A 21,923-nucleotide genomic window follows, 5' to 3' on the forward strand; every position below is an offset into this window, starting at 1 on the left:
GTTTGTCTGTAGCTGAGGGTCACGATAAACAAGCTTGGATTTGCGAGCCAAATCTCGTCTGAACTGCCCCCCCCACCACCACCACCGCCCCCCCCATCCACAACACCCCCCTCTATCCTCTGCTGCAATGCAGCAACCCCCCCAAAACAGCAAACCCCCCCTAACGCCCCACTGTACACGCTATTCTCTATGGCTTTCTACGTTACCATCAGCCTAAGTGCCAAAGTGTTTCCACCTGTTAGAGTCCATCTTGACTTGTTGGCAGTGTGCTGTCGCTGACATTCTAAGTTATGTGAACAGGTTGGGCTCAATGGCCAGTGGCTTTGGTAAGCCTTAAGTGGCATACATGGCCCGAACAAAGACTGCATGTGTGTGTTTGTGTGTGGATGTTTGCGAATGTTTGTGTTGCCAATTTGCATTTGCCGTAGATGTATTTTCTGTATCGAAAATAGTCCTCGAATGCTATTTAATAGTTCTTAACATATCTAGATGAGATGTCATTGTAAATTCTAGTTCAGGTTTACAGAAAGATATGTGTACATCAACATTCTTACGGACAGCTTTGAATTACACTGCATTGAACTGCCAGGTTACTTGTTGAGTGTTTGTAAAAGAGCATGCACATAGGACGATGTTATAAGTGTGACAAATGCCTGACCCATGAGTGTTCTGCTGCTGCTGCTGCCAACCTGTTTTAACCTCTCGTTTGCCAGACGGCACAGTTTAATGTGGAACATTTCTCAGGGATGCACAACTGGTACGCCTGCTCCCACGCACGCCCCACATTCTGCAACGTCTGCAGAGACAGCCTCTCTGGGGTTACCTCCCATGGCCTTTCCTGCGAAGGTAAAACACGCGCACGCACGCGCACACACGCACACACAATGGACAGCGAGGGATACAGGAACATAAGCTCTCAACGACATGTTCATCATACAAAACGAATGTGTGCGCGTGGTAGCTGTCCGACACGTGAACCAGGGAAAAGCCTTTAACAGGGACGCGCTAGGGCACGCATTCAAACACGCACGCTTGTTTTATCCCTCCCTCCCTCCCCCCAACCCCCTCCCCGCCCCCCCCCCCCCCCCCCCACTAAGTTAGTTCACACCTCTGTATTTTCTCATCAACGGCTCACTGACAGACTCTGCAGGCCTCCTCTGGGCTCTCCGGGTCTGTACTAGTCTCTACCGGTATCGGCCGGCCTCTTGTTCCTGTTGAGGGCTCCACTGTGTGTGACTGTGAGGTTCTACTGTGGAGAGGAGTTCGGCGGTGCGGCTGTACACAGTCACGAGGCCGGTTCAAACACACCTAGACTGCCGCCTGTGCAAATTGAGTTGGTGAGAACATGCCGTGTGAATGACGCCACAGACTCCATACCAGGGTGTGTGGACTGAAGTCAAACGGAGGTGTTGGTGCACAGGATGCAAACCAAGGGCTATTTTTACGAACCTGCTTTCTCTCTAATGTTAAGTGTCAGTGGCAGCCAGCGGATCTTAATGAGCGCCATCTGCATATTCATCCATTGTTAATTAGCCTGATGTTCTCGTGTGTGTGTGTGTGTGCGTGTGTGTTCGTGGTATGTGTGTGTGATGCCGTAATTCATTATCAGTGCGCACGCGCGTGTGTGCGTGGGAGTTTGTGCGTGTGTTCGCGTGTGCAGCGAGTCTCTCCACTGAAATCATTATCTGCTATGTTTTTTTTCTCTTCCCACTCACTCTGAGAGAGAGAGAGAGAGAGAGAGAGAGAGAGAGAGAGAGAGAGAGAGAGAGAGAGAGAGAGAGAGAGAGAGAGAAGGAAGGAAGGAGAGGACCGAGGTGAGAGGAATTTGCCAATAAGTGCACACGAAGAAGGGCCAGAGGGGAAAGAGAGAGAAAGAGAGAGAGAGAAAGACTCCAAATCATTAGGGTAGCCTCTCTCTTTCTAGCTGGCCTCCAAAGAGCCACAAAGTAGATATGTGGGGCTGCCGGGCTGTCTGGTCTGGTCACCACAGCAGGAGCAGCACCAGACATGGCACTGAAACATCCACATGGAGATAATGACTTCCCATAAACTCTGGAGGCAGCTGTGTCACACCCACATACAACACACCTCACTTCCACGTTACACCGTATCACTGCAGCTTCACGGAGACGGACAACCGCACAGTCAACGGCACATGACAACCACAAGTAGGGATTTGCCTGAGAGAGAGAGAGCGCTAGAGAGAGAGCGCTAGAGAGAGAGCGCTAGAGAGAGAGAGAGAGCTAGAGAGAGAGAGCTAGAGAGAGAGAGTTAGAGATAGGAAGCTAGAGAGAGAGAGAGCTAGAGAGAGAGAGAGAGCTAGAGAGAGAGAGCTAGAGAGAGAGAGAGAGCTAGAGAGAGAGAGCTAGAGAGAGAGAGTTAGAGAGAGAGAGAGCTAGAGAGAGAAAGAGAGAGAGAGAGCTAGAGAGCTAGAGAGAGAGAGAGAGCTAGAGAGAGAGAGTTAGAGAGAGAAAGAGAGAGAGCTAGAGAGAGAAAGAGAGAGCGAGAGCTAGAGAGAGAGAGACAGCTAGAGAGAGAGAGCTAGAGAGAGAGAGTTAGAGAGAGAAAGAGAGAGAGAGAGAGCTAGAGAGAGATTGGTCTATTAAGTGGTATGAACAGCCAGACAGACAACTTCACAGCGATCAGGGCTGCTTATATTTCGCTTCGATTTCCTGCACACGACAGTCGATAGAGATTGATCTGTGTTACACATTTTGCACTCACTCTCTCATCCTCCCTCTATCTATCTCTGTCTCTCCCTCTTTCTCTCCCCCCCCCCTCCTTACCCACACACACCTACACACAAAGACACACACATACACCCTCAGTAAAAGTACTTTCTTCCTGTCTGATTAGACCTCTCCCACCCATTATCGGACACTGGTGAACCCCCCAGTGTCCTTCCAATGTTTTGATACACTGGCTAATGTCCTGGTACATTAATGTTCTCTGGCAACCTGTAGAGGTACGCTAACATGACTCATCTTGTTTTGATAAGACTCATTGTCTGATTTCGATCCGTGTTTTTGTTTGGATTCTGTTTAATGAGGTGATACATGCTTATGCATGTGCTTGGTACTGTGGGTGTGTGCACGTGTGTGTATGTCTGTGTGTGTGTGTGTGTGTGTGTGTGTGCCCTTGCATGTGTGTAAAGAGCTGGTAATTCTAAAAGCAGCCTGCCAGAAAAGAGACATTCGCGGTGAGTTCCATCTATAATGAAGAGTGCTGAGCGATTTCTCTCGTAGAGAGAGGAAGGCCTGGTGCAGAAATGACATCAAGTATTCATTTTACAATTACATTGAAGTCATTAAGCAGATGCTCTTAGCCCTGAGCACTTACCTTAAGTGCATTTTAACTTTGCGCGATAAGTGCGTTCGATCTGCGCGTCGGGGAGGGGGGACTGGGTGGGTCGGTGGCTAACGTGTGTTTGTTTGTGTGTGTGAACCCTGCCTACTTTTCCTCCTCCTTTCTTCAGTTGAAATGGAGAGACATCAGGTGTTCAGGGCAGGTTAGCCAGAGGCAGCGAGGGAGGTTGACATGCCGGGTGATTACTAGTGGAGTAGTACTGTACCTGAGAGTAATCCCACGGAGCAAGACACGGAGCCTGCAGGAATGAGCTCAGGGGCTCACGGCTCCGACGTGTCCCAGGCTCAGCTGCTCAGGCCCAGGCCAGGGATAAGTGGATTGGCCCCTGTGCTCTGGAGCTCTGGGGCTAAGCCCTCTGTGTGTTCAACACAAGGCAGTCGGATGGCAGCAGGACAAACAGGAGGATCGCTCACAGAGTCATCTTGTTGAGTTGATTCCTTATGGTCCTCGCTTTACTATGGAATGTACTGTATGATGTCGGACTGGAAGGCTTTTCCCAGCTTTTGTCTGGAGGTTGATGAGGTTGTTAAACACTGCTGAATCCTCACCCCTTCTCCTCCCTTCTCCTCACCCCCACCCACCCACCCCTCCCAACACACACACACACACATAATAGGAGAAGGGTGTATGGGTACATAGCCAGGTACACAACAAACCATCACAAACAAAGAATGCCGAGTGTAAGCTTATCAACCAGACCAATCAGAGGGCACGTGTGGGTTTGTGTTTCCAGTGTGTAAATTCAAAGCCCATAAACGGTGTGCGGTCCGAGCCACTAACAACTGCAAATGGACCACCCTGGCCTCCATAGGAAAGGACATCATAGAGGATGAGGACGGGGTAAGTCTGTGTGTGTGTGTGTGTGTGTGTTTGTGTGTGTGTATGTGTGTGTGTGTGTGTGTGTGTGTGTGTGTGTGTGTGAGAGAGAGAGAGAGAGAGAGAGAGAGAGAGAGAGAGAGAGAGAGAGAGAGAGAGAGAGAGAGAGAGAGAGAGTGTTTGCATACGTACATGTGCATTTTCCCGAAAAACCAATGCTTCATGTATCCTTTAGCCAAACACCTGTTTGTTTGGGTCTGCTTGTGTACATTTGTAGACATGTGTTTATGCGTGTGTGTGTGTTCTTTAGATTGCAATGCCACACCAGTGGCTGGAAGGGAACCTTCCGGTCAGTGCCAAGTGTGCGGTGTGTGATAAGACGTGCGGCAGCGTCCTGAGACTCCAGGACTGGCGTTGCCTGTGGTGCAAAGCCATGGTGAGAAACCCGGCCCACACCGCAGCCTAAAACCAGCTTCTCCCAGCTCCTTTTCGATGAAAACCCAGTTGAAATGAGCCGCCTCGATTGGACGAGCTCACCTCTCCGTTAAGCCATTTGAAATCTGAAATGAGCCATTTGCGTCTGTGTGTGTGTCGCGTGCGTGTTGTTGGTGTGTAACAGGTGCACACGGCGTGTATGGACATCTACCCACGGAAGTGTCCTTTGGGCCAGTGTAAGGTCTCCATCATCCCTCCCACCGCCCTCAACAGCATCGACTCAGACGGTAGGCACCGACGCGCTCACAGCCTGCCGGCTGGGAGGATCTCCTGAACCCCCCCTGTCGACTATGACGGAGGGAGGAGGGAGGAATGGAGGTGGGGGGGGGGGGATAATCACTCGTACTCTATAGAGTGGTTCCCAACCCTGGCCCTCAGGGCACCCCTGTCCTGCATGTTTGAGACGTTTCCCTGCTCCAACACACCTGATTCAAATGAACGGTCCTAAGCAGGCTTCTGCAGAGCTGGATAACGACCCCGTTCATTTGAATCAGGTGTGTTGGAGCAGGGAAACGTCTAAAACATGCAGGACAAGGGGGTCCCTGAGGACCAGGGTTGGGAACCACTCTATAGTAGGGAGAATCATCCCGAACCCTTCCCCGTCTATTGTAAATGCATGTATTTATCGATGATGTATCCATGGTTGGGATGTGCATGAAGTGCTCTCTCATCCAGACACACACGGAAGCGAAGCAGAACTTTGAGGTTGTGTTGTTGGGGACTAAGCCCCGTAGGGTTCCTCCAGGCTCTGTGTTCGATGTCTTCAATGGATTGTGTGTGTGTGTGTGTGTGTGCACGCGTGTTTTTGAGTGTGAGTTGGCCCAAAACCTAGTAGAGATCAGCGCCTTTGAGCCAGACTCGGATAAGCATGTGTGATTCGATTATCGCTGCCGTACCCAGAGCCCATACACACACACACACACACACACACACACACAGAAACCCTGTTTCTCTAAGAGGCTGATGGCATCAGCTAATTAGAAAATAGATAAAAGAGAGTCGAGGCAGATGAGTTAAGCCAGAAAAGAGGGATGATTAGAAGGGGAAGGAAAGTGGATTGTACGCTCGCAGACGAGGAGATCCCACTCCCCTCCTCTTCTCTTTCCCTTTCTTCCCCTCTGTCACTCTCCTTCTTCTTATGTTCCCTTTTATCCGTCTCCCCCCCCCCCCCCCCCCCCCACCCTCTCTCCTCCCATCACCCACGTGCCAGGATCCCCCTCACCCCAGTGCAAGCTGGGAGGAGAGAGAGCCGGCGCTCTAATTGGCTACGGGCTGACTACGGCACGTGCTGGAACGTCGTGACTCCCTCCTCCTCTCCGCCCTCCTCCCTCCTCCTCTCCCCCCCCCCCCCCCCCCCCCCCCCCCTTTCTATCCCCGCCCCAGTCAGTGCCACACTGGGCTGCCAAAGACACGGGGAGAAAGGATAAAGAGGATGGAAAGGAGGGATGCAGGGATTTTGAGGACAAAAGGTAGACGTGGACAGAGGCAGTCCGGATCTTAAACCAAATCGAGAGGCCGTTTGCACAAAGGCGAAATATATGAAGGACAGAAAGGGAGGGCTGATATCGAAAAATACATCGGGAAACGAGGAGAAATGAAAAAGAGAGAAACAAAGAGTGGGTGGCTGCACCCCAGGGGCCTGTCACAATACTCCCACACACACACACACACACACACACACACACACACACACACACACACACACAGCCTGAACACACACCCTGCTGTTGAGGCGAAGACAATATAAATTTGCCATATGACAAATCTTCTAAACACAGAGGCTTGCCGGCAGCAGGTCCCCTGCATAGAATATATGTGTGTTTACATGTGTGGGTGCCTGGGTGTGTGCGTGTGTGTGTGTTTACAGCACATGCCCAAAACACGTGCTCTATCTGCCAGACTTAATACTGCAACAGCTATACACAACTCGTGTACGGTACGCACACACACACACATTAACCCACACATACACACTTTGATGCCATAAAGTACCAAGACAGTGCACACACTTTGATGTTGCATTGTGGGTGGCAGGATGACAGTTATGCATTAGCTGTTTACATTTACATTTAGTCATTTAGCAGACGCTCTTATCCAGAGCGACTTACAGTAAGTACAGGGACATTCTCCCCAAGGCAAGTAGGGTGAAGTGCCTTGCCCAAGGACACAATGTAATTCCGCATGGCCGGGAATCGAACCAACAACCTTCTGATTAATAGCCCGACTCCCTAACCGCTCAGCCATCTGCCCCCCCCCCTGTTTATTCCAAATTTATTGCTTGAATGGTGGGCCGAATCGCACTGTCCCTGTTCCCGCATATACATCGAGCACTCAATACGAGTATATATGTGCCAATGTATATGGTGTCTCGTGAATTACAGTCTGAATGGTAAAGTGTATAGTGGTGATGATAAAAGCGTGATATTGTCTGACACTTTAGTGTGTGTGTGTGTGTGTTCTGGTCAGGCTTCTGGAAGGCCACCTGCCCCCCATCCTGCGCCAGTCCTCTGCTGGTCTTTGTCAACTCGAAGAGCGGTGACAACCAGGGGGTCAAGTTCCTGCGCCGTTTCAAACAGCTCCTCAACCCTGCTCAGGTGTTTGATCTGGTCAACGGAGGTCCACACCTCGGGTGAGACACACACACACACACATTGTCAATACTTTGGATTGTTGTTAGCATAGTAGGTTTACCGTGCAGATGCCTGACGGGATGTGTGTGTGTGTTTGTGTGTGTCTTCCGGTGCGTCAGTCTTCGCCTGTTTCAGAAGTTTGATAACTTCCGCATCCTGGTGTGTGGAGGGGATGGGAGTGTAGGCTGGGTGCTGTCTGAGATCGACAAGCTCAGCCTCCACAAACAGGTAACACACTCACTCGCACGCACACAGACATGCACACTTTAGCAGGAGTGAACTATCACACGGCACATACAGTGTATCTGTGGTCTAAGCACCAGCTGGCCGTTTCGTCTCTGCCTTAGGCAAATCACACACACACACACTCTCTCTGAGCCGAGCACATTCAGCATGCACTACCTTACACACGGTCATGTGTGTGTGTGTGCGTGTGTGGCGGCAGTGCCAGCTGGGCGTGCTGCCCCTGGGCACGGGGAACGACCTGGCGCGCGTCCTGGGCTGGGGCCCGTCCTGCGACGACGACACCCAGCTGCCCCAGATCCTGGAGAAGCTGGAGCGAGCCAGCACCAAGATGCTGGACCGCTGGAGCATCATGACGTACGAGATCAAGATCCCGCCCAAACACAGCTGCCCCACCACGCCGGAGGAACCGGGACACTGCCCGGTATGCACGCTCTTAGAGACTTACACACACACACACACACACATAGTAGGCTTACACATGCACACACACACACACACACTCTTAGACTTACACACACACACACAAGCACACTGACACACACACATAGTAGGCTTACACCTGCACACACACACACACTCTTAGACTTACACACACACACACAAGCACACTGACACACACACATAGTAGGCTTACACCTGCACACACACACACACTCTTAGACTTACACACACACACAAGCACACACACACACATAGTAGGCTTACATATGCACACACACACACACACACACACTCTTAGACATACAAACACACATTTACTCTTAAGAAATACAAACACAACAAGCATAGATGCACGGGGACACACACATAGAGGTACAGTACACACACACACACACACTGGATGTTATGCCAAGTTTCACACCTTGTGTGTCTCTCTCCAGTTCCAGATAGCGTCCTATGAGGACTCCGTGGCGGCCCACCTCACCAAGATCCTCAACTCTGACCAGCACTCTGTGGTCATCTCCTCTGCCAAGTCAGTGTCTTCTGAGGCTTACTTATCTAATGGGCTGGCTTCCTCAGCGACTGTCCGAAGGACCAACTAACCCCCACTCCCCTTTCCCACCTCTGTTCCCTCCTTCTACACCCCCCGCCCCCCCCCCCCCCCTCCACTTTCCCTATTCCTCTCCAGGATCCTGTGTGAGACGGTGAAAGACTTTGTCGCCAAAGTGGGGAAGACCTACGAGAAAAACCCTGACAACACGGAGGAGTCCGACACCATGACGGTCAAAGTAAGCTCTCTTTCACCCCCCCCCCCCCCCCACACACACACACACACACATGCGAAGACACGCACCTGCGCACACGCGCGCAAACCCTCTGCCCTGCCTCCCCGCCAGTGTGCCATCCTGAACGAGAAGCTGGACTCCCTCCTCCACACCCTGAACACCGAGGCCCAGTGCCTGCCCCCGTCCACCCTCTCCACGCCCCCCATCGTCGAGGAGGAGCAGGAGGAGGACGAGGACGAGGAGGAGGAGGAGGAGGCCAGCGAGGAGAGCCTGTCGGAGCTGAAGGGGAAGCTGGAGGAGGAGGAGACCGAGAAGGGCCCGTGCTCTCCTCGCCGGCCGGTCAAGCCCAGGGAGCAGCTGATGCTGAGGGCCAACAGTCTGAAGAAAGCCGTCAGGCAGATCATAGAGCAGGCCGTCAGAGGTAGGCCTCCCACCCCCCCCCCCCCCCCCCCCCACACACACACACACACACCCAGGCTGCTTCCGCACACTGGACTGCAGATGTTAGAACTGACTGGAGGCTCGAGTGACCTTTTAGATACTAATGCCTCCCGCGAGATCCGACGTCGACTTTCCTGACTCCCCCCTCTCTCTATCTCTCTCTCTCTCCCCCTTACCAAACCGAATCCCTCTCTCCTCCCTCCCGCATCCCCCTAGTGGTGGACGAGCAGAACGCGCACACGGAGGAGCAGGAGCTGGTGTCCCCCTCGGTGGAGAGCCGGAAGGACCACGAGGAGGAGAACCGGGACAGCGAGAAGGACGAGGACACCAAGGAGCTGGAGACGCTGACATGTGAGTAGGCTGGACCCCGCGCGCACGCCGCTCGCCCCCCGCGCACGCCGCCACGAGCCCCCCGCCGGCCTTACACCCACCACTCCAACCCCACTGTGGTCTTCACCGTGACTCTACTTCCCCTGAGTGAGAGCCTGTAAGCAATCTGGATTACACTGTATATTTCATGAAGCAGTAGTGCTTGTCAAGACGACCTTGCACACTGGTAAATACACTGGACTTTCCTATATGCAAGGTTTTTTTTTTGGGTGGAGGGGGGGGTTAAAATGTTATTATATTGTTTACAAGAAGTGTTGCTACAAATGGCAACTTAAAACTTGACTGACAGAACACATGGTGACTAGAGTCACTGTCTGGTTGTTTCGCTCTGTCCATTAGATTAGGAGTCAGCTGCCCACAGCACATTTACCCCAGAGCAGCAATATTGAGTTATCGCTACTAACGTATGTGATCTGTGGACAGCTGTCTAGCCCTGTGGATGCTAACCCTCTGAGTGGGTTGAGTTTGTCTTCCAGGAAATCGAATAGGAAATAAAGGCTGCCATCTAGAGGGCGCTTGAAGTACTACACCCAGCCATAGTACAACACACACTGCACTGGAACAAGCCAATGGAAACAGAGCTGACATGTGCACGCTATGTTTCCTGTCATAAATAAACAGAGGGGTTTGTGTGAGACTTGCCATTAGGAAACCTTGACTCGAGTCCCCCAATATGAGGACTGGATTAGTCTAGTGTTTCCAGTCCTGTCTACCAGTTCAAATGACACAGAAGAAACTGATAAATAATGGATGTTTTACTCTGTTTACTATTTTAAAACTGTGATGCTGTTTCAGCTGTGTGTGTGTGTGTGTGGGTGTAGGTGTGTGTCAGTGGAAGTGGCCGTTTGTCTGCATGTGTGTGTGTGTGCGTGCGTCCTGTAGGATATGTCTTTGTCTCTGGGACAGAGCGACTTGTTTATAAGGAAGCAGTTTTCTAGCAGTGGGAGCTCCTTCTCCCCCCGTGTCTTTCCATCACCTCCTATATTTGTTCATCGCGTAAAAGTCTCAATAATAGTCTTACTATCTGTGTCTCTCTCTCTTTCTCTCCCCGCCGCTCTCTCTTTCCTCAGCTGCTAAGAGTCCTTGTTCTCCTTCTGAGAGGAGGATCAGTAGGAGCACCCAGTCATGTGGCTCCTTCTCCATCACTCCCTTCACCACCAGCAAGGAGAACCTTCCAGTCCTCAACACACGCATCATCTGCCCTGGTAGGTACACACAGACATGAGGACACACAAACACACACACACGTACGTACACACACAGCAGAGCAATCCCTGCACTCGAGAGTAGAACTTCCTGGATATCTGTCTTACACGGTGAGTGTGTGTGTGTGTGTGTGTGTACAGGTCTGCGTGCTGGTCTGGCTGCCTCCATAGCAGGCAGCTCTATCATTAGTAAGATGCTGTTAGCCAACATTGACCCGTTTGGAGCCACGCCGTTCATAGATCCAGACCTGGACTCACTGTAAGCTGCTCCTCTCGCCTCCTCTTAAACACCGCAACTATTACAGCAGCTCACGTGGAAGTCATCACAGCTCATGCATATTCAAAGAAGTATTCTGAATTCCTATCAGTCGTATGTTAGAGTATACTTCCACTGAACTTGAACGAATATATCAAAAATGTATATATTCTCTTCTATTTATTTGACGTCTTGCTCTATCTCTCCCCCCTCTCGTTCCTTGGGCCCGCCAGAGAGGGCTACATGGAGAAGTGTGTGATGAACAACTACTTTGGCATCGGCCTGGACGCCAAGATCTCCCTGGAGTTCAACAACAAGAGAGAAGAGCACCCTGAGAAATGCAGGTCGGGCGTTCCCCCCTTCACCTTTCACCCCTCTCCACCGCCCTCATCATTCCCGCTTCACTACCTCTCATGCCTGGGTCACGTCAGGGTTTTTGGTCCGACAAAGGAAGTGCATCAGTTTATTGTTCTGTTTGTCTGTTGCAGGAGTCGCACCAAGAACATGATGTGGTACGGGGTTCTGGGCACCAAGGAACTCCTTCAGAGAACCTACAAGAACCTGGAGCAGAAAGTCCAGTTAGAGGTGAGAACCTTTACAAGGGGCATTCCATGCAAGAGAACTCATACGAGGGAACCAATGCAAGAGAAATCCTAAAAGAGAAGCTGTTCCAAGGGAACCTGTATAAGGGAACCTGTTCAAGAGAACCACATACAAAAGAACTCAAACCACAGAACCATACATGAAACACACATACAAGAGAACCCATGCTGTACAAGGGAGTCCATACACCCAGTCAGACAACTTCCTGTTGACCGAGCCTAACTTTGACCTTGTGTGTGCATCTGCGTGTGTGTCTGTGTGTGCGTACGTGTGCGTGTGTGTCACAGTGTGATGGACAGTACATCCCCCTGCCCAGTCTCCAGGGGATCGCAGTGCTCAACATCCCAAGCTACGCCGGCGGGACCAATTTCTGGGGCGGAACCAAGGAGGATGACGTGAGTACTCGTTCTAGAACACTGGTCTGGTGTTACCTATAGAGGAAAAGAAAGAAACCAGATATTTGGGAGAGAGAAGGAGGGAGAGAGAGAAAGAGAGTTTGCTTGAGGCTTAGAGCACAAGGGCCTGTGGACAGACTGGATTGTTAGTTTGCTGGCTCTCTCACACAAACACATGAGACAGACACACTCACCATCCCTAAGATGGCCCCTGTTAGATTACCTCTGTACATACAAACCCACTCTGTGTGTGTGCTGGTGTGTTTGTGTGTGTGTGTGTGTGTGTGTGTGTGTGTGTCAGGCTGTTATGTAACACTGGAGCAGAGGAAGCTGGGATGCCTGTGAGCTGGGAGAGGACATTCAGTGGAACCAGTCCAAGACACACACACACACACGCATTCACACACACATTTACAGACAAACATCACCCTCAAATGGATTCTCAGAGTAGGAAAGAAAGAACTTGAGGCCATTAATACAGACGAGTGGCATGTTCAGCCACACGTGAGGTGGTCTGAACACGTCTCTCAGGTCATGCCACTTCAATACGCTCCACCAACTGCATACTGTGCACTCGTGTTAGGTCTGAATAAACAAGCCTGAATAGGTCTAAAGGAAGACTTGCCTCGGTGGCCCTCTAGTGGTATGAGTCTGTATTGCCGTCCAGTAAACACGCTCCTGGCAGGAAAACAGGAAAATACACAAGCAGAGGCAGTCTCACAGCTGAGGTGGGGAAACTTGTTATCAGACATGAAATAACCTTTGCAGGGTCTTCCTTTTCCTTCACTTTACAATATCCTGGTTATGACCAAGACCAGGGCCATGGTAGAGCTCTCTACACTGTCAAGACAAATCTATGAAGACAGGTCTATGAAGACGACGTCATATTCTTACAGAATGCAAAAAGAAGCCGTTGGATATCTTTGCACAGAGTACAATGTAACGCGAATCCTTTTTTTTCTTCCTTCATACAGATCTTCTGTGCGCCGTCGTTTGATGATAAGATTCTGGAAGTAGTCGCAGTGTTCGGAAGCATGCAGATGGCCGTGTCCAGAGTTATCAAGCTGCAGCATCACCGCATCGCACAGGTAAGGAAACTGACAGACAGACACGCACGCGCCACACGTACCGTCAGATACCATCCGGCGCAAACCAGTGTTGAACGTCCGTGTTCTTCCCGCAGTGTCGCACGGTGAAGATCACCATCTTGGGAGACGAGGGGGTCCCTATCCAGGTGGACGGGGAGGCCTGGATCCAGCCTCCCGGAGTCATCAAGATCCAGCACAAGAACCGAGCCCAGATGCTGACCAGAGACCGGGTGAGACAGCTCGAGGGAGGGATGAGAAAGAGGGAATAAGGGGGGAGGGGGTGTGGAGGAAAGACATGGAAGGGGTATGAGGGGGGAGAAAGAGGGAGAGAGAAAAGGGGGAACGAAGAGAGGAGTTGAGGGTGAGAAAGAGGGGCAGAGAGACAACGGAAAAGACTATACTGGCCTGAACTAAATATCAGCAGTACCTGGAGATGTACCCTTACCCCCTTCTTTAATCATCTGTGTGTGTGTGTGTGTGTGTGTGTGTGTGTGTCTGTCTGTCTGTGTGCGTCCAGGCATTCGAGAACACCCTGAAGTCATGGGAGGATAAACTGAAGTATGACAAGCCCCCCATCCGCCCCCACCTCTACCCTCAGCAGTCTGTTGACCTGGCAACAGAGGAGGAAGCTGCACTCATACAGCTGTGTGCCCGGGCTGCCGAAGAGCTCATCACCAGGTACCCACACACACACACACACATACACACACATACAAATACACACACACGCACACATGAATCGCTCTCCCAATCAGAGGTCGGTTTGTTGTCCTATGAGCTCACCCATGTGTCCAATCATAGGATCTGTGAGGCAGCCAAGACCAATGGGCTTCTAGAACAGGAGCTGGCTCACGCTGTCAACGCATCCTCTCACGCCATCAACAAAACGCACCCCAAGTTCCCAGAGGTCAGTGCTACCAATCGCTTATCTGACAGTCAGGATGCGTGTGTGTGTCTGTGTTTACGATCAAGCAGATAGCACTGGTGGGGCTTGTGAAACCTTCTGACAATGTGCGTGCGGGTGTGTGTGTGTGTGTCGCGTGCAGAGTCTGACCAGGAACACAGCTATAGAGGTGGCCAGTAACGTCAAAGCCCTCCACAACGAGACCGAATCACTGATGGTGGGGCGAGTCTCTCTGGTGAGTCTCTCCTTCAGCATGACTCCAGTGAGTCTCTCCTTCAGCATGACTCCAGTGAGTCACTCCTTCAGCATGAGTCCAGTGAGTCTCTCCTTCAGCATGAGTCCAGTGAGTCTCTCCTTCAGCATGACTCCAGTGAGTCTCTCCTTCAGCATGAGTCCAGTGAGTCTCTCCTTCAGCATGACTCCAGTGAGTCTCTCCTTCAGCATGAGTCCAGTGAGTCTCTCCTTCAGCATGACTCCAGTGAGTCTCTCCTTCAGCATGAGTCCAGTGAGTCTCTCCTTCAGCATGACTCCAGCGTTTCCGGTTGCGAATCTGTCTGAATGAGAGCTAACGTTGACTCAAGTTGCACTGAGCCATATGCCGGACAGGACAGTGTCCGTGTTGATTGTGGGCTACAAATACAGTAAGAAACATATATGAAGGTCATGTCCGTGCACCTCCCCAACCCCCCCACCCCCACCCCTGCCCTTTCGTAGCAACTGGAGCCCACGGACGAGGAGGCGCTGTCCGGCGCTCTGCAGAGTGTGGAGATGGAGCTGGCCAAGCTGGGAGAGATCCCGTGGCTCTACCACATACTGCAGCCTAACGACGAGGAGGTGAGGACTCGAACACACACACACAAACACTCTCTCTCTTGCTCTCTCTGTCTCTTTGCTCGTCTCTCCTAAGCACACACACACCCACACTCTCGCTCACACACACACAGACACACACACTGACTGACTGAGCTGTGTGCCTCAGGAACACTCTCTGGAGTATGGCAAGAGGAACAGCCGCAGTAGTATGTTCCGGATTGTGCCAAAGTTCAAGAAGGAGAAAGCCGCCAAGAAGACCAGCCCACAGTCAGGTAAGAGAGGGTGTCCTGACACACACACGCACACGTACACGCACACACACACACACACGTTGGCAAACATTACATTTTACATTACATTTAGTCATTTAGCAGACGCTCTTATCCAGAGCGACTTACAGTAAGTACAGGGACATTCCCCCGAGGCAAGTAGGGTGAAGTGCCTTGCCCAAGGACACAACGTCAGTTGGCATGACCGGGAATCGAACTGGCAACCTTCGAATTACTAGCCCGATTCCCTCACCGCTCAGCCACCTGACTCCCCTGGCAAACATGTGTAGGATACACGTACGTGTTATGTTTGTGTTCAGCTAAGCTACGCCGTTGAATCGATACTTCACAGTAACAGTATCAAAACGAATGTCACATATTAACAGCACACATTGTAACATCTTGGAATGAGCCGTGGAGGAGGTGTCCTGTCCAGGGAGTGTCTCTGTGGTGTGATGTCCCCTGGTCCCCAGTCTGACCCAGCCATCCATGAGCACCCCTCTTCCCTCTGTTCATGGTCTCATCCACCTGTCCACTCATGCACAGCAGGCACAAACCAAGGCTACAGGCAGGGACCAGCCCAAAGCCACACATGAATGAAGCAGGAACCAAAAATGCTGTGATAGGGCCTGTGACCTCATCCCGGTTCAACAGCACACTGCTGTGAAACGGGTCTATACTTGTCTTTTCATGGTGAATGTGCAGTATGTACAGAATGTCAGACTTGACACCAAGTTGGATGGAAGCATCACAATGTGGTTGGAGTATCAAACTTCCAGACGGCAGGCTATTTCTATTCAGCCGTACCAGGAAGGGGAGCGTTTATTGGTCTAGGTTTTGGTTCAGAGCAGAGCAGATGTTGATTGGGTGGGCCGTTCCTGTAGGTTGCACAGGCTTCTGCCTCCCTCTTAATCCTACTTCCTGTCTGTGTTCTGATTGGTGGATAACCTGCATGCCCTCAGCCTCTCTGGAACGCCATTGGCCAGCACCTTGTTCTGACAACCTCTGGCCTGTGTTAACCCTGTTTCCGCCATCTGCTGCCGCCACTCCTCTTCCTCCTCCTTCCCTCCCTCTCTTCCTCCCCTCTCTGCCTCTCCTCTTTTCTTTTCATCACTCAAACAGTGATTTATCCTGCCTGATTTTGTCTTTTGGTCTGACGTGACACAGAAATGTGTGGTTGCATATATCTATGTCTCTCACCGAAGGAGTACTGCCTCGCTTAAAGAGACGACATTCAGAGAGCGGGTGGTGTACGTACGTGCGTTTGTGTGTCTGTGCGTGTGTGTGTGTGTGTGCGTGCGCGCGTGTGTGTGTGCGTGGCCCGCTGAGCACCTCTCTGCTCTGCTCTGTGTGTAGTGGAGAGGTGGGGCACAGAGGAGGTGGGCATCTGGCTGGAGCAGCTGAGCCTGGGGGAGTACAGAGACACCTTCACCCGCCACGACATCCGAGGCTCCGAGCTCCTCCACCTGGAGAGAAGGGACCTGAAGGTACGCACGCACGCACGCGCACACCCCCCTTTCACCCACTTTATCTCGCTCCCGGGTCAACTCTTTCTTTCCGACTCCAGTTTTTCTCTCTCTCTCTCTCTCTCTCGTCTGTCTCTCTGTCTGTCTCTGGTTCCTCTTGCTTGTTATCCGTCTCCCTGTTTGCTACCGTGTGCTGCGCTGCTCTGCTTGGCTTCCTCTGCCGTGAGTGTTGCTTGGTGCCGGAGACCGTGACTCACTAACCCCCTCAGTCTCCACCGGGGTGGGGGGGAGGGGGGGTGCGGGGGCATGGGAGGGCGATGGGGGGAGGGCTGGGAGATGGGGGGGAGGGCCAGGGATGGGGGTTAGGGTAGAGACCAGGACGGTGATGGGTAAGGATGGGATGATTGTGACAGCGTCGCTATTGGGCAGCAGTCCAGGGGACGGCCCTGCTGGCTGGATACACTGCGGCGTGGTGTGACGCAGCATGGGGGGGCTTCTGGGGATGGGGGCCACCTGGCCGAGAGAGGGAGCGGGGCCCCCGAGGGACGACGAGACTCGCTAAGACCCATTCGATGTGATCAGACTCGAGGTGAAATTCGCACTGTGGCCTGTGAAAATTCTAACTCTGTACATACAAGAACATTCAACTGAGTCTGTCTCTTCTAGAGGTCTGGTGAGGGCAGAGGGGGGGAGGGGGCACAAGGACAGCAGGACCCCCACAGGAGTGGGGGGGGCTAGAGAATGTACCCACTCGGAAGTAGAGAAAGAAAAAAACACATACCCAACATGTACCGTACAGATTGAGAGGCCACACATACCTTGGACTGTGCCCGTGTTTCTCTGTTTGTGTACCCCATTCCAACCTCTGTCCCTCCATATACACGTTATATGGCTCAAATACCTCCGCACCTCGGCTTGTAAGCTGTTTATGAACACCATTGCATTGCAGCCGTGTGCAGTGACGTTTCTCTCTGCCGAGCACCCGGCTTCCTGTCCTAGTAACCGAAAGGTCGGGGGTCAAGTCCTTCATAAATGCTCTACAAGCAGACATTTCCCATCAAGTGGCTCCTACTCACGTTGTCCTCCAAGCCAGACCGGGTCATAGCAGGACAGAGATTGTGCGGAGATTCCAGTCAGCCCCACAGTTACCCGGTCCTTTAACAGTATGCGCTGTATGTGTATTGGCACATTATGGAAAAACGAATGCACAACCTGTCACACATACAATCTGTGCACACGTGATGGTTTTAAAGGACTGGTCAGTGGATTAACAAAATAGTTTCAGTAAAAGTAACATTGGTAGACATTCTAGTGCAAAGTGGAAAGCATGTCCTTACATTATTATAATCTGGGATTTGCAGGACAACTTGAGTCACCACAGTACATGTCCTAGGCTTGGGCCCATGACGGGCATCCATACTGGTGTGGTGTGTGCGGTTTGTGATGTAAGCTGTCTTTTGTGTGTGTCTCTGCCTGGGTCGAGTTTAGGCGTTGCTCTGGATACGATGTTCGCTGACTGTCCCCCCTCTCACCCCTCCCCAGGATCTGGGGATATCGAAAGTGGGTCATATGAAGAGAATTCTCCAGGGAACTAAGGACCTTGCCAAGACCACCTTTTGTGACCTCTAATGCGGGCACAGATGAATCGGGAGAGGGGGAAAAAACGCCCGTCATCCACCACAGAAGAAGAGTTTGGGGACTCCTAAGACAGTGGAAGTGAGAATTAAGTATGCAACGATCGATGGACTTGATCCATCTGTTGAGAGAGCTTTAGAGAGGCAGAGAACCGAAGGTTTCCGTGTGACATTGTGTGTGTGGTGCCAAAATGTTGGTCTGCTGAAGTGCATAGGTCTTAGGAAGTCATGGATCTTTACTAAAAGCCATTCCTAACACATTTCTATTCATGGCACAATCAGGTATGCAACTAAATTGCCGTTAACAGTTGGTTTGCCTCCTGACCTCGTAGACGGCAGAGTCGTAGCAAAACCAGGACTTCCATGAGTGTTCCCATGTGGGTTTAGTGTACAGGGCAGTATACAGTAGTTCAGTGGCGTTCAGTGCTGTGTAGCTTTGTGAATGCTTACTGACACACTGCTTAACGGTGGGTGGCTAAAGATGTTAAGCGTAGTGAAGGGGTCTCCAAAAAACAGTTTGATGGGAGTGCATGCTACGCTCGCACCTTGAGTTTGAATATCTGTTTTCTTTGCATGATCGGTGTCTTGATTTGTGTGTACAAAATAACACTTGAACAAGTTTTTTTTAATGACTTAAGTATTATTATTATGCCATTTGTTACTACTGAAAGCATTATTTTGATTTCAATCTACCGTTTTTACTCTTTTATTTATTGGTTTGCATGATCATTCTGTATCAAGGATGTGCCATATTTTCAATGTCATATAATGTACAAAAGTGCTTAAGGAAATCATAAGAACTTTAAATGCAGTCGGTAGATGAGTTATGAGTATTAGGAGTTTCTAATGGTCTATCGCTGACAACTTTGTTGACGTAAAATCAGTACCAAAGTGAATGTCCAGGACACTTCCAAAGTTCCACTAATAGATTTGTAGTGGAGGATTAGTAGATAATGTAATAGTTACTTCAAGTTGGTAGTACCCATAGGTATATAAATTGCAATGAGTTAATTAAGATTCAATTCAATAGGAAAGGTTGTTTTAACAAGTCATTTTAGGAGCAATATACCTAATAGGCACCTTTTCCAGTGCAGATCCTCATAAGTAGTCATTCACATCAGTTTATTAAGCATTTTTACAGTTAATATTTTACACAATAACACTAGTGGGGATAGGAGATAAATATTGGTTTGGTAGGATATGATTATGGAGTGTAGGTTTTTTTGCGTTTGAGTTTAAAAAACGCTGTTCATATAACACTTTTCTCTGTAGTTTCTGTAATTTTGGTGGCATTACAGGGTATATTTGTATATGTGATGCTAAGGTTTGTACATATATACACTGTATATACAATCTATAACCAGTGTATACATACTGTACTCTGTTAGTAGCTGTTCTAGACAAATGCCTTTGTAGGTCGCTGACAAGATATGCAGTGTCAACAGCTAACACATTGATCGTGTACAATACATTGCACCAGATTATTGATTATTCTTTGTTTGAATCTGTTGTACATGACGATGATGTTTTATTCTAATGAAGGTGCAATATTGTTGTTGTTTTTGTTTCATATGGGTTTCCATTCCCTGAAGCTCTCTGACGCGGTGTTTCTCCTTGAGGAAAACGGATTGATGGCTTTGTACATGTGCTCCTACTTGTGATGATAATGACAGTGATGTGAAGATGAGGATGAACCCTTAGATATGGTTTTAAACGAAACAGCTTTTCATGCTGACTCTTCATTCTTCCAGCAGCTCACCACATTTCACTCTTTCCTCAGTGCTTCCAGGACGAGGCCCTCGAAACAGGGCCGTAGAGACTGGTGGTTAGTGTGTACAACAAGAACAGGCAAAGTTCAGTGTTTGTGCTGACTATGTATCTGAGTGCGTCTATGTCAGTAATGTACCTGGCATATCAGGCACTATATGCTGCTTATCATTGATTGGTCAATCTGTGTTGTCACTTAATTCGATCGTTTTTCCATGATGTAAGCAATCATGACGTTATCTTTGAATACTTTATATTTGTTCTGGCCAGAATTTTTTCTTTTTTTTTCTTCTTCAAACGGAAAGATTAAATATGGGTGTAATGTATTGCCAGATGTCACATGATGAAAGGACTGTAAGCGTTGCCTAGTTTATTCCACCAGAGGACGCCATATCACCTCTCCATCCTCAATTCCCCACTGTAGATACCCACCATGCTAATCTGCCCACGTTGATTAAATACTCATGTTTCTTTCAATCCTAATTTCTCATGTAAAGGTAGCACACTTCCCTCGCCTGTACGTTGTAATCGTATGGTGTGTCAATAACACAGAATGTTCTCATTCCACGGTAAATGAATAACTCTCAATGACATCACAGTATGAATTGCATACCAAAGATATGAATTGATCATACTGCTGATTCTCCGTTTTATTTACTTTCTACACTTTCTTTTTTAAATGGTTTGCCAAAATAGTTATTGGACAACCCGGTCCACCCATTGCACCACTGTCTGGCGAGAAGTCTTGTGGTCGTTGTGTGTTTTGGTCTTTAAGTGGTCATTTATACAGGATGGTTTCATGGACATGGATAACTGAGATTAAATTAGGGTCTCACTACAATACAAAATCGTGATTTTGATATGGTCCCTGTTTAGAGCCTGCTGCATTCTACTGTTCTACCAAATCTTTACAAATCTGGGTTAGTGCCATGTAGTGTTGGCTTGTCAGTGTGTTCATTTATCTAGGTCTGTGAAATCATTCTAACTATGTGCTTTAATCTGAGTAACAGATCACCTCCTTACTGACTGCCTCCTCCTGTAGTAACAGTGATCATCAGGATTCACTGCATTTTAAGATCCATCCTCATTATAAACTGAATGGAATATTCTGTTCAATTCCTGATGGACCTGTGTCAATATGTCTGTAATGCAGCAGTGTGTGTGATTGTGAGTGTGTGTGTGTGTGTGTGCGCGCGTGCTCTCACTGTCTGTGTGTCCTGAAAGGTCTCTGCCTGGCTCTGTAGGAGTGTATTTGACTCCTGTACCCAGGTAAAGGAAAGCTTGAGTTTCCCAATCCTGGTTGAAGTTGCTCTTAGGAACTGGTCTAGGTTCAAAATGTGACCTCAAATCAGTGTATTTGTACAACTTCATCCTATTCTGAGTTTTCCAATGGTGTAGATAATGCTGCAAACTGCCTGGTTTTTCCAAACCAAACAAACCCACACCAGGACCTCTTAGGATGAGGTACCCAGTAGTCATTGATTCTTCTAACATGGTGGGATAGAAGTGAGTTTCATTTGTTTACATTATGTTTACAATGGCACAGTTTTAATTTTTAAGAATTCTGTAGGTATAAACAATATTTACATATTTATTGCCTAAGGTTTCATGATATGATGTGTATTGTGTTTCATCTTTGGAATATAATGTTACAGCTGTCATCTGTATTCATATCTGGATGAATTTGGTAAAGTAGTTGGTAATTTTGTATGACTACTAAGTGACTGTTTTCTGTGCCTTTTTATGGTTAGAATGCATGGTTAACTATTTATTACAATATTGAAGTCACTGAGATGTGTATTTTTGTATTCTGACTAAATAAATAGTTCAACTTTGTTGTACATTTTTAGGTGCCTTAAAAAAGGCTACCAGTTCATATCTTCCTTCTTCAATAAAACATGAATGCTTACAGT

The 21,923-nt window shown here is 49.5% G+C and overlaps 1 protein-coding gene across 1 annotated transcript in view; it reads left to right on the plus strand.

Annotated features, from left to right (window-relative positions):
* LOC136967091 (diacylglycerol kinase eta-like) overlaps positions 1-21,032 on the plus strand; it is a 26,680-nt gene extending 5,648 nt beyond the window's left edge. The window contains exons 3-27 of the mRNA XM_067261097.1: positions 714-846; positions 4,100-4,206; positions 4,493-4,618; positions 4,802-4,904; positions 7,144-7,306; positions 7,427-7,535; positions 7,753-7,974; positions 8,435-8,526; positions 8,683-8,782; positions 8,891-9,200; positions 9,437-9,571; positions 10,681-10,815; positions 10,957-11,074; positions 11,305-11,415; positions 11,560-11,656; positions 11,962-12,069; positions 13,044-13,157; positions 13,253-13,387; positions 13,675-13,835; positions 13,959-14,064; positions 14,204-14,296; positions 14,776-14,895; positions 15,041-15,146; positions 16,500-16,630; positions 18,152-21,032. Of these exons, the coding sequence (XP_067117198.1) occupies positions 714-846; positions 4,100-4,206; positions 4,493-4,618; positions 4,802-4,904; positions 7,144-7,306; positions 7,427-7,535; positions 7,753-7,974; positions 8,435-8,526; positions 8,683-8,782; positions 8,891-9,200; positions 9,437-9,571; positions 10,681-10,815; positions 10,957-11,074; positions 11,305-11,415; positions 11,560-11,656; positions 11,962-12,069; positions 13,044-13,157; positions 13,253-13,387; positions 13,675-13,835; positions 13,959-14,064; positions 14,204-14,296; positions 14,776-14,895; positions 15,041-15,146; positions 16,500-16,630; positions 18,152-18,238 (3,222 nt within the window). The 3' untranslated portion in view covers positions 18,239-21,032. The remainder of the gene's footprint in view (positions 1-713; positions 847-4,099; positions 4,207-4,492; positions 4,619-4,801; positions 4,905-7,143; positions 7,307-7,426; positions 7,536-7,752; positions 7,975-8,434; positions 8,527-8,682; positions 8,783-8,890; positions 9,201-9,436; positions 9,572-10,680; positions 10,816-10,956; positions 11,075-11,304; positions 11,416-11,559; positions 11,657-11,961; positions 12,070-13,043; positions 13,158-13,252; positions 13,388-13,674; positions 13,836-13,958; positions 14,065-14,203; positions 14,297-14,775; positions 14,896-15,040; positions 15,147-16,499; positions 16,631-18,151) is intronic.
* Positions 21,033-21,923: the final 891 nt, after the last annotated feature.

Source organism: Osmerus mordax, chromosome 2 (assembly GCF_038355195.1).
Source record: "Osmerus mordax isolate fOsmMor3 chromosome 2, fOsmMor3.pri, whole genome shotgun sequence".
Lineage (NCBI taxonomy): Eukaryota > Metazoa > Chordata > Actinopteri > Osmeriformes > Osmeridae > Osmerus > Osmerus mordax.